The sequence below is a fragment of the Doryrhamphus excisus genome, chromosome 21 (assembly GCF_030265055.1).
Source record: "Doryrhamphus excisus isolate RoL2022-K1 chromosome 21, RoL_Dexc_1.0, whole genome shotgun sequence".
NCBI classification, from domain to species: Eukaryota; Metazoa; Chordata; class Actinopteri; order Syngnathiformes; family Syngnathidae; genus Doryrhamphus; species Doryrhamphus excisus.
In genome coordinates, this window is record NC_080486.1 from 14428285 (window position 1) to 14439677 (window position 11393).

The 11393-nt window shown below is 45.7% G+C and overlaps 2 protein-coding genes across 9 annotated transcripts; one reads left to right on the forward strand and one right to left on the reverse strand.

The window, feature by feature from the left end:
* Positions 1-82: 82 nt before the first annotated feature.
* vopp1b (VOPP1 WW domain binding protein b) lies at positions 83-4548 on the forward strand. Of its 3 annotated transcripts, XM_058060105.1 has the most exons (5): positions 217-757; positions 1659-1717; positions 2035-2112; positions 2659-2792; positions 2931-4548. In XM_058060105.1, the coding sequence occupies exons 1-5, from the start codon at positions 686-688 to the stop codon at positions 3134-3136; spliced, it is 549 nt and encodes a 182-aa protein (XP_057916088.1). In that variant the 5' UTR covers positions 217-685; the 3' UTR covers positions 3137-4548. The 3 variants fall into 3 exon arrangements, with proteins under 3 accessions (XP_057916086.1, XP_057916088.1, XP_057916087.1); XM_058060103.1 differs by having other exon boundaries at positions 83-757; positions 2659-4548; XM_058060104.1 differs by lacking the exon at positions 217-757 and adding an exon at positions 1248-1514 and having other exon boundaries at positions 2659-4548.
* lancl2 (LanC lantibiotic synthetase component C-like 2 (bacterial)) lies at positions 1858-11042 on the reverse strand. 6 transcript variants are annotated; one of them, XM_058060100.1, is made up of 10 exons: positions 9588-9889; positions 9024-9197; positions 7914-8031; positions 7642-7849; positions 7430-7577; positions 6795-6941; positions 6503-6685; positions 5625-5801; positions 4975-5047; positions 1858-4779 (listed from the first exon to the last, which is right to left on the reverse strand). In XM_058060100.1, the coding sequence occupies exons 2-10, from the start codon at positions 9159-9161 to the stop codon at positions 4703-4705; spliced, it is 1269 nt and encodes a 422-aa protein (XP_057916083.1). In that variant the 5' UTR covers positions 9162-9197; positions 9588-9889; the 3' UTR covers positions 1858-4702. The 6 variants fall into 6 exon arrangements, 5 of the variants coding, with proteins under 5 accessions (XP_057916083.1, XP_057916085.1, XP_057916084.1 ...); XM_058060102.1 differs by lacking the exon at positions 4975-5047 and having other exon boundaries at positions 1858-3099; positions 9588-9891; XR_009120535.1 differs by having other exon boundaries at positions 4695-4779; positions 4975-5801; positions 9588-9896.
* Positions 11043-11393: the final 351 nt, after the last annotated feature.

The following is an 11393-nucleotide window of genomic DNA, read 5'->3' on the forward strand; positions in this document are numbered from 1 at the left end:
ATGATCACTGATGGTCTAATAATGTAAAAATAATAATAATATTAATATATCTATGCTAATGAGGGTCTGCTGCTGGAGTAAAAATCAATGCACATCAAATGTCATATCTAACTACATTGCTAACATTTTCATTGACGTTTGAGCCAGCCTCCATTCCGGCCATCCTCATGCTGTATACCGTACTGTATATTGTGTGCGTGTGCGTGTGCGTGTGCGAGAGAGAGTGACGGACTGCGTGTTTTGGTGTTTTCATTTCCATGTAAAAGTGACAAGGAGAGAACAGTGCATATTTGTCATTTGGCTAGTATGTGTTTTGTGTATGTCGGATGAAAGATATACGTACGTCAATATTGATAGATTGCTGATTTCTTATCAATGCCCTACGTTTGTAAAGCTTTGGTGCCAACGTGTATTGCTACCGTACTTCCAGCTTGAATCGTTGAATCGTTTGGCTCTTCTGAATGGCCAGTCGGCCTGTCAATCGGGTCGTATCCATGGTTACCGCTGACCAATGGAAGCCAAGCACAGACCGTTTGCTTGGTCACGTCTGTGTGAAAAGCTGTTCGGGCGGGATCTCGTTGGGACGTGATCTCGTTGGGGAAGTCATGTATTCGGGATGTGATGTCTGTTTTTATGGTCGTGATGATCCATCAGAGCTAACAAAAAGAACGTAAACAATCTACCCATGTTCTTTGTGGCCTGCAAGATGCACAACCTTGTGGCATATTTACCTGTCACCTTCTACCTCTTTGTACAGGTGAGTACATATTACTGCTGGTAGCTCTTGCTGCTAGTAGCTTAGTGCAGGTGAGCACGTATTGCTGCTAGCTTAGTGCTAGTATGAGTGATCATTGATGTCTAGCTTATCAATTATCATGACTATTTTGTTATTTTGATCTTTTAAAAATTGTGATTATTTGCAGTCGTTATCTTTATGCATTGTATATATTTGATGATCTATTATCAGGAATTTCTCTTGGAGATGAATAAGATATCAATTATTTGCGATCATATTTTTATGTACTGTATTATTATTATTATCCGTTCAGTATTGATGATTGTTAATTCGCTTTCAGAAACGGCTAAAATGACAATTAATGTAGTGAACTGAAGCATAAAGGATAAGGCATGTAAATAACCTCAGCAAAATGTTCACCTTTCAATACAATCAATGATTTCACACCAACCTTAGTGTAATACCTAAAGTGACCAGTAGACGGAGTCCCATCCTCTGTGATGTTGCCAAGTGCGACCATCAGAGAAGATAAACTTTACTTTCCGGTATTGGTGCGCTGAGAGAGCCTTGAAAGGCACATTTGTCAACATCTATGTTTGAACATTGAGTACAACTAAATGTGTGCATTCTTAATAGCAACTATTTATGTTTACATACATACAACAATAATATTGTTACACCTGCAGGCATGCTAGCTATTAGCATGTTAGCAGGGACATTTTGACGGGTTTCTCCCAACATGACAAGTATAATTGACTCAAACGGCAGACGGCCAGAGGTTTGTGACCCATTCCAAGTTCCATTTTTTTATTAGTATTGTGTATGATTGTGTTGTGTTGTATTCGAAAATGATATAATATTGTTGATGAGTAAAGTTCGAAAGGTTGAAATGATAAATGCTACACATTGTTGTCTTTGACAGGCTGTAGAGGCTAAAAAGTACTGCTGGTATTTTGAAGGCGGATACCCCATATACTTCAGGTGAGTACAGTCTTATGGTCGGTCTGTCAAGACTTGCTGTTGTGCAGGCTAGCATGATGATGATGATAGCATGAATGGCTTTTGCATGGCCAAATGGAAAAGGAAGGGATGTGATATTTCATAGTAGTTTTATTCATAGACTTTGTAGTGTACATTGGAAAATGCGTATTAGCCACTTGGTTGGACAACATTGCATGTGAACTTATTGGAACAAATATCAGAGTACAATCACCACACGTCTTTATGGCAGTGTCTGTTGAAATGTACTGCGGTATATGCAATACTGCTATATTTCTAAGGACTAAATGTTTTGTCAGATGTCGCTCCTACGAGGACTGCTGTGGGACTCGCTGCTGTGTCAGAGCTCTGTCCATCCAGAGACTCTGGTACTTCTGGTGAGTACTCGTACGTCATGCTGGGAAGTGGCATCTAAGATTAGTAGATGCGCTGTGTGTGTACACACGTACTGTATTTACACACATCGATACAAAATGGAGGGAGTGTCCATGAAGAGTACAGATGTGTACGGTATGTGATGTCATTCGTTATTTGTTTTAACCAATGTTCATCTCATGTTCAATCTCCACCTTTTTGAACTTTGCATACAGGTTCTGTATGAAAGTTGTCTTTTTATAAAACTCTTGTTATTCCTTGGGCTTCTTGTCCTTGAGATGTTAAGGTGGAAAACCATGCTCATTCCCAACCTGAAGTGGACACTGATTGACTGTCATTGGGTTTGAAAATGGAGGAACATGTGAGAGTTGGTCCAATGAAAGGGAAATGTACATTTGATAACCCTCAGACAATAAATAAGTCCATGATTTTCCTTATTGGTAAGAAGTTTAGCACCGAGTGGTGAGTGCACCCACAGCTAACGACCTTAGCAGAACAAAACTAGGGAACAGCCCGTATATACTCATGATGGCATGTTTGTTCTTCAGGGTTCTCTTAATGATGGCAGTGTTGTTCTGCTGTGGTGCTGGCTTCTTCATCCGGAGAAGAATGTATCCTTCCTCTCTGAGAGACGAGACTGCATTCAACGTGTCCTTCACGAGACATCCCGTCACTTCACCAGGTCATTATTTTAGATTCATAATCATGCCCTTCACAAGGAACCCGTCTAGATCCCCTACTACGACTACACATGGGGCAGGTCTACACACAGAAGGCGTGGTGTGGTCTCCATGCACTACTACTTTGGTCTCCTTTGTAGTTTCCCAGCAGCCAGGAAGTCTGCAGGGGTTTGGTGTCAACAGGATGACCGGTGCAGACCTGATGCTCACCGCCACACATCCTGCATACCCGCAGCAGCCTGGCTCCGCCCACATGATGATGACCGCCTACCCTCCACCGCCGTCCTACTGCAACCACCCACCGCCGTCCTATGATCAAATATTCCACGGTGATGACAAGAAGTAACATCTGAAGCTCACACGTTAGAATCAACTGGCTCGGAAAGCACCCACAGCTTCATTTGCATACGTACGTTCATATTAGTGATGGGAAGTCGTGCTTTTAAGGGAGACGTTCTTTTGGCTCTCAAATTTCTAACGTGTGGATTGAATTTGTAAAAGTAGAACATCAGAGGTTTCTTATTTTTGCGCTGAACAGAAACAGAGATTTCAGCCAAAAGCAAAGGACCCATCACCATTGGGCGAGAAGGTCCAATCTATTCAGAGGACAAACAACTAAATATTAACTCAAACGTGCTACAGTCAAAAAACAAAAAACAAAGCCAAGGTAAGCTTCATCCAGTGTAGTTTTGGCTGGATTGGCATTCAGAAACCCCACAATGTCCTTCAGCTTCCGATTGCTCTTCCTGCTCTCCTTGGCTGCCCGTCCCTTCTCTGCTTTGTGTGGACGCATGCCGAAGCTACTGTCCATACAGTAGGCCGTCACGCTCGCATCCGCACAAACAGCTGGTTCACTCACAACACGTGCACACGTGCACACATTAATAGCCAGATTGTGGGTGTTTTACTGGAAGTTGAGCAGTCGGGTAGACGTACGGCATTCCTAGCGTACGGATGTGTACCACACGACACACATTAAAAGTGAGGACAGGAAGTGTTATGAAATCCGGTGCCGTTCAGTGTGTGCGCCTAGCGATGGTGCCAAGCCGAAGGCAGAGTTTTGGCAACACAAGAAGATGGGTTGCATTTAGACCCACACTTGCTGTGCAACACATCAAATAGGTTAGTAGTTTGGTGGCTCGTGTGTATCTTCACGTCTGATTGTCGGGGGGGCAGCATCAATAGAAGCATCTGCATGAGAAGGTCATGAAGGATTAGGATTAGCATTGAGATGAAGGCTACGGTTTCAAGAGTACCAGAAGTACGACATGAATAGTGTTGTTTCTGTGATGTGAGCCTGCATCTTCTCGTCTCTCAATGACGCCACCATGACCCGGCCTGAGTCACCACAGCCTTTTACTTGAGTAAAATATACTTTTGATGGTTGGCAAACACCTAGCAGTGATGCGGCAGACGTGCAGAGACAAGAAAATTGTACGCAAGAGCTCTAGCATGACGTGCTTGAAGGGAGGGTTGCTCTGTGGAGATGTGCGGTCTTCTGCTGTCGGGGTTGATGCCTTCCCAACTTGTCTGTCTTTTCGATGAAACCAAGAAGTACATTTGGAAATTCTTTCAATTTGCTTCTTGCAATCACCTTCCAATATGCAATGTGTGTGGTGCATGGGCTGAAATGGGTTGGAGGAAGACATGCCAGCACTGCGGTGAGGGAGCATGAAGTACTTCTTCTCCTGGGTTAGTACTTGGACTGCTTTGTTTGTTCTTGCTTGCTATTAAAGGCTGCTATTTTATTTCTTGGAACTGCTCTTCCGTGTGGATGATTTGGTCCAAGGAACAAAGCTTTGAAAATGTCATCCCAACATACTTGGTACGTTTGATATTTCATCCAATCAAACACCAAAATAATCGAGAAGATTTCAGTATGTTCTCTTTCCAGTTCCCAGCAGTGAGCAGGTCAAAGTTCAAAAGCCGGGAAGCGGGAAGCTTCAGGAGCAGCCATTTCTGACAGATAGTGGATGGTCCCCGCCATACCTGAGAGGAGGAACAACGTGTCAGCTATGTCGGTACATCACCGTCATGGACAAGAACCTCCTGGACACTTTATGCCACGGAGTCATGATGGATGGACAAGAACCTCCTGGACACTTTATGCCACGGAGTCATGATGGAGGCAAGGTGAGCAGACTGAATATGTTCCTAATTCCATGAGACATGCGTGCTAGCTACCTTCAAAAAGAGAGTAGGGTCTGTCCGGGATGCGACATCCATGGGTCCCATAGTCCAAACACCACTCGGCAAACTAGAAGAAGTGGAGCACATTGCTTCATAACATGGATATGATCATCTTCAACGTGATGTTAGACACCCACGTTTTGGACCTTTTGTCAGGCTAGCACACACAAGGTCCAAGCAATAATCAAATATCTGGACATGGCAATCCCACCACAGCCTCAACATGGAAGTCTTATCTTATGTACAACGTGATGGAGAACACAAATGGAAATCACTTCAATGTATGATGGAGTTGTGCCAAAAATAGACCAAGGAAAGGGGATATGGCAGCAAAAGACACGTGCAGGATTGGATAAAGTACCAAACACGGAGAGGAAGTGCTACATCAAGGATTTGAACGAGGAAATGATCATGCACACCAAGGTAGAAGAAAAAATGTCAGCTCTCAAAAAGGAAGCGTTGGAAGATGTGCTAAAGCCTGCCTTCCACCAAGCCAGGGCCGCGGGGAGCAGGAGGGGAGCAGGAGGAAAGGGATGTGGTGATACAGGAACAACGTGAATTGGACGGGATGGAAGAGCAGCCAAAGACGCGTGTTTGTTTCCAAGGAGAGGAACACACAGGAAGCCGAGCTCCCCGAGTCTTACCTTGCAGGCACGGTACAGGTACTTCTTCTCCTGGGTTAGCTTGTACAGAGACAGGAAGGCGTAGCCGTTGCCGGCAGTGCCGTGGCAAACGCCGTAGCCTTTTCTGAGGAGACCTCTCTGCCAGATGACCTCACCACATTCCAGCGCTTCCTTCAGGTACTTCTCCTCCTGAAACACCTGAGGAGACACAACAGCTTTCTTCTTAAAAAGGCAACATCTTGACATTCCCCAATGCCTTGGAAATCCATTTTAGGCCTAAAAGACAAAAGAAAATGGTCAAAGACAAATGGTATTCACACGCACAAAACCACGCTACGCTGAACACTCTTCATGCTTGGTATCATCGGGACGTGATGATGGTGATGATGCTACCAAGAGCTGGTTTGTGTTACCCTGTGATGCTTTGTATCATCAGGACGTGATGATGATGATGATGCTACCAAGAGCTGGTTTGTGTTTGTGTGCACTTCCTGTTTTGTTCCATTCAGTCTTTACTTTCTTGGTTACGCGCTCCTGCCTCTGATTTGATTTCATTGGGGTGCGTGCTTCTCCCCTGGTGGAGCTTTGTCACGTCACGTGTGTATCCTGCGGCTTCACAGTAGCCATAATCATGAAATAAAATACTTTCTACCTGCCCTTTGCTTCTCATCCCCTGGGGTCCCTGCTGAAGGCCCGGGTACAAACATGCACAGGCCGCCACTGATTAGTGGTGACTCCAGGATGTGATGCGACTTTCTGCTTTGGTGACTGCAGTGGCAGAATGGATAGCTGCATGTGTGTGTGTGTGTGTGTGTGTGTGTGTGTGTGTGTGTGTGTGTGTGTGTGTGTGTGTGTGTGTGTGTGTGTGTGTGTGCGTTCTCTTCCTCTGTCTCTCTGACCTTGTAAGCCATGATGAGCATGTGGACGACCCCGGGCGCTCCGTGGCACCAGTGAACCAGTCGGTCGCTCTCGTTGCTCAGCGACGATGGGAAGTTACCGGAACGAAACCTTTTGTGGCGGATGTAGTCGATGCTGGGCCGGACCAACTCTGAGAGCATGTCTGGGTGGACCTTTGCTCCAGGCTGGACAGAGACCATTTTTACTCAGTGACAAGATGGCAGTGTCGTCGGACCTGGGCAAAGTAGCCACACGATGTGATTCATTATCTGACATTTCAAGATCCACCATGACCTGCATGAGCGTGTGGAAGATTCCAGCCAGGCCGTGGGCAGCACCAACATATTGTTTCTTGTGCCATTCATAGAGTAGAGGGCAGCGGTCGGCCTTCTTTAGCTCCACCGACAGATTCTTCCCTGATTGGATGATGGCCGTGGCTACCTGGCATGCGGGAGGAAGGAAACAAACAAACCACTGCTATACAGACAGCAATCAGGCTTGAACATCATAGCAGAAATACATCCTCCGCCATCATCAGTAATCCCGTTTCAAATGCCAACCCAGTGAACCCGTCTGCTGTGCAGATTCTGGCAACGCATTTGGGATGGCTCGTCAGTTAAGGTGTGCGGGCATCTGTCATGCTGGTGGCAGGTGGGGTGCATGTGATCTGGTACTGACAGGCTGCTGGAGCAGCACTTTGGCGCTCGCAATGGCAGTAGAAAAGCTGAATGAAGCATACTGGACGTTCATTGTTCCGCCTTTTTGCTCATGCCAAATGAAACATGACGACTGCACGTTCAACATAGTAATCGGACTTTCGTGGGCGACTGAGTCTCAGACTGTGGGATTGGTCAGTGAGTGACATGGAAGAAAAGAAAAGCAGCCGGGAAGTAAAAGCGACGAAACAAATCAGCAAAAGCATCACTCACTTCTGCAATGGTGGCATCCTCCACAGCGGCGTTCCCTAGCTGGCTGTTAACGTAGAGCAGAGCATACAGGTACCCGGCTCGTCCATACAGCAACTCATCCGGCATCTCTGAATCTGGACTGAGCACCGAGCGCTGCAGCTGGAGAAGCCTGAAAGACAAAAAGTCCTTTTCATTCGACAAAGCCCCCAAAAGGTTGAAGATGAAGACGCTACCTGGCGAGGCAGTCTTTGCTGTCGCTAGGGTTTCCCAGCTTGTGGTGGACCACTGCACCCACTGCTAAAGGCCCGGCATCGCCGCAAAGGAACGTCACTTTTCGGCCATTCAGAACTCTCATCGCTCGTTTGACGTAGTCCAGTGCCCGTTGCAGATGGGACAGCTCATTGGACACGCGGTGCAGCTGCACGTACAGCAAAGCAATTCCTGGGAAGGAGAGGGTACTACGCCGTTTAGTAGATACAGTACCATGATGCATGTACTGACACACCTGTCCAGCCGGTGTACGTGGAGAAATCATGGGGGTCGGCGGTCTTCAGGCCCTCCTCCATCTGCTCTAGCAGATCCTTGATTTTGCTCTGGACATTCCTTTGGAAGGCTGAGCTCACCTGATGGCAACAATGATGAAGACAAACCATTTATTAGCGGCTTCTCTGTCCTTCGTCAGATGATTGGCTGCTTTCAGCCGGTTCCGGCCATGTACCCCTTCTCCATACGCTGGCAGATGACAAGAACACGGCAGCCAGCATCCAGCAGGCGTCTTTCAAAGCCAAAGGGATTCTCAGGCCGCTGAGAGCACTAATGTCACCCCAAGATTCAGTTGAATAACTTCCAACAACTTTCCTCTTATGTGACTCGGCTTTTCCAATGAAGTAAGAGTACAGGTAGAGAGCTTGGGAAATAACCGGAATGATGCACCAATGAATGTCGTAGAAGGCCATGCCATAAATTACTTCTTCACGAGTGCTAACAGAACACACGGAATGACCAGACTTTAACTACAGTCGACACCAGCAATACTTCAATACGCCATCAATAAATCCCATACATTACTTATTCATTATCGGGAAGACCTGGGTTGGAATCTCCCCTCGGCCATCTCTGTGTGGAGTTTGCATGTTCTCCCCGTGCATGCGTGGCTTTTCCCAGGTACTCCGCTTTCCTCCCCCATCCCAAAAACATGTTGGCTTCATTGGCCACTCCAAATTGTCCATAGGTATGAATGTGAGTGTGAATGGTTGTTGGTCTTGAATAACTTATTATTAATTAATACCATTTAATTTAATACCCCATCATTACTTCTTCAATAATCGATACTAGATGAATGGATGTCATACATAACTTACTCATTAATACATTAATACCAGATGAATGGTTTATTCAACGACATAGTGGATGGATGAATGATGAAAGAAATAAATAGCTAGCAAAAACAAAAATAGCTAGCATATAACCAATGCAAACTTAGTAAATGGTGGATGAATGGTGAGGATAACTGATTGATAATGGATGCAATGGATCCTGTTTAATTCGATGGTGTCCTCGTGTGAATGGTAACGCGGTTGTTGACATATTGTCACGTTACAGCATGAGACGTTACTTGTCCTTGGGGGTCTAGCGGCCGCGCTGCTTGGTCTTGGTGGTCCCAGTCAGGGTAGGGGTTGGGAAAAGAGCGTTCCTCCATGTCCGCTTCACTCGCCGTCATTAGCCTCAGTCTCTTTGACACGTGATCTCCCATCGCGACGGTGGCTCGGCAGGGACAAAACACCAAGCGCTGCAAATTTGGCCAAAACGCGTTTTAAAAATGTTTAACGACAATGGACGTCACTTAATGCGTTTACAACTAAACCACAAATAGCGCCACATGAGCCTGTTCATAATTACTTGATGAGAGATACAATCACAATGCACCTTTAGAAATCGTGTCAATTGTCTGGGGGTTTAAATATGTACGTTCTTCGTAAACGGCTTTCATAAAGAAGGACTGAAAAATCAATGAGCCTTAGCAGCCGAACGTAGGGGACAGCTGTCGCTGTAATATGACAGCGTTATGTTCTATATTGGAATATTTATTTTTAAAATATTTATTATATGTTTTATATATATATATACATATATATATATAATGCAACGCGGCAAGTAAGGACATTTGGAAGCATAATACCGGAATGTGATCAGCAGGTTATGTTGCGGATGAAGATGGTCTTGGTTTGCAGCGTCCAGCCTGCCGGTGTCTGCCGGTGTCTCCCGGTGTCTCCCGGTGTCTCTCGGTGTCTCCCGGTGTCTCCCGGTGTCCAGCCTCTCCCTTCCACAGTGGATGCCAACTGGAAGCTGCAGTCAGGGCGAGCGGGCAGCACAGAAAGCATCATTGAGCCGCAGCATCAGCATCATGGAAGCCTCGCACCGACGCTGTGTTGGAATGCTCGGCAACGCAATCGGCAAGTAGCAGCCAGTACGTAGCAGGGACCCAGTACCATGTGACTGGGGTGACAGATGGTACGAGGCTGTCATGTCCGGATTAGACATCATACCATCATTATCATTAATAAGACCATCGGCATCAGTGTAATACTGCAATATGCCAGCCATGTACTCCAAAACATTCCCAGCCCACAAACCTGGTTTCATTCACTCCACCCTCAGAAGACGAAACGTTTTATACACAACTCTTTCATCAAAGTCTTGCCTTCTCTTTTCCATACATCTAAAGCAGGGATAGCAAACTATGGCCCGGGGGCCACATCCGGCCCGCCAAGTGTTTGAATACGGCTCGCCCGTTCTTTCCAAAGTATTTCATTTAAACTTAACATACAACCTGGCAACCGACCTTTGATGGTTTAAGAAGCTGTTTTATCAATTTTGTTATTAATTAGCAGCTGTTTACAAAGTGCTCCTGAAAATAGGGACACAAGCACATATAGCAGATCGCATGACACTTTTACAGATACAAAAATTGCAGGTGGACTGTTGCGTGTAAAATATGGAGTCTACAAACTACAAAACGTGTCATACTCTGAGTATTTGGTTGATTACCAATCAACCGAGCACCTGCACCTTTGCAGGCCATGGAGCCATCCCAAACTTGTGGTAGTGGTCTGAGGTGTTGTGGGCGTGGCACTGACGTGTGGCGAAGCTTGTCACTAGTGGCTAGTATCTACTCGCTGTGGCATGGCTCGGTGTCAATGCACCAATCACGTAGCTCCATCAGCATAACAATGTTCATAATAACAAAGTGGCTGAGCTTACATACAGTAAATAACTGCCTCTTTTCAACAGATTTGACATCTTTAGAAGGCACAGACAAGAGAGACACGTGTTCATGTCTCACATAAGGATTGGGGATGATGGAGAACATTCCAAAAAAGTACACTTTTCCTTTCAAATAGCCAACTACAGATTCACCCAAGTGAATGTAGGTAAAAAGACAAAGTGAACATTTAGTGACAGCAACTTCCAATTTGACTGTGTATTACGTCCTGTACGTCCTGTACTACTCAGGAACTATAACTACAGCCTCTGACATTTGCTAATACATTCTCTGACGTACAGATGGAGAAATGAATGACCTTTGTCTCTTCACACACTTGGAGGCTTCTACTTCCTGCAAGCGCGTGTGCCTCATTCAGGCCTCGGGATGGCTCTGAGAATCAGAAAGCACTCAGTAGATTGCGTGTGATTCCGGGGAGATGGTGGAGACACAGACAGTGTAACACCTTGCAGTTATGAGGCAGTAATCTTGGAAGATGATAATATGTAATATATTGCACTCCTACGGGAACACTCCCAACACTGGATATGAATAATTCCTACTTCCGGTATTTTTGTCTACCGGTAGATGGCGATAATGCAGCCAAGTGTGTCTGATGTGGGTTGGGGTTTCTTCGGAAAAGTAGAACAGCCAAAGTCTCCCAGAATGCCTGCGTCAACCGACAGAGATCTTCTATGAGAAGAGATGACAGTCAATGCTAGG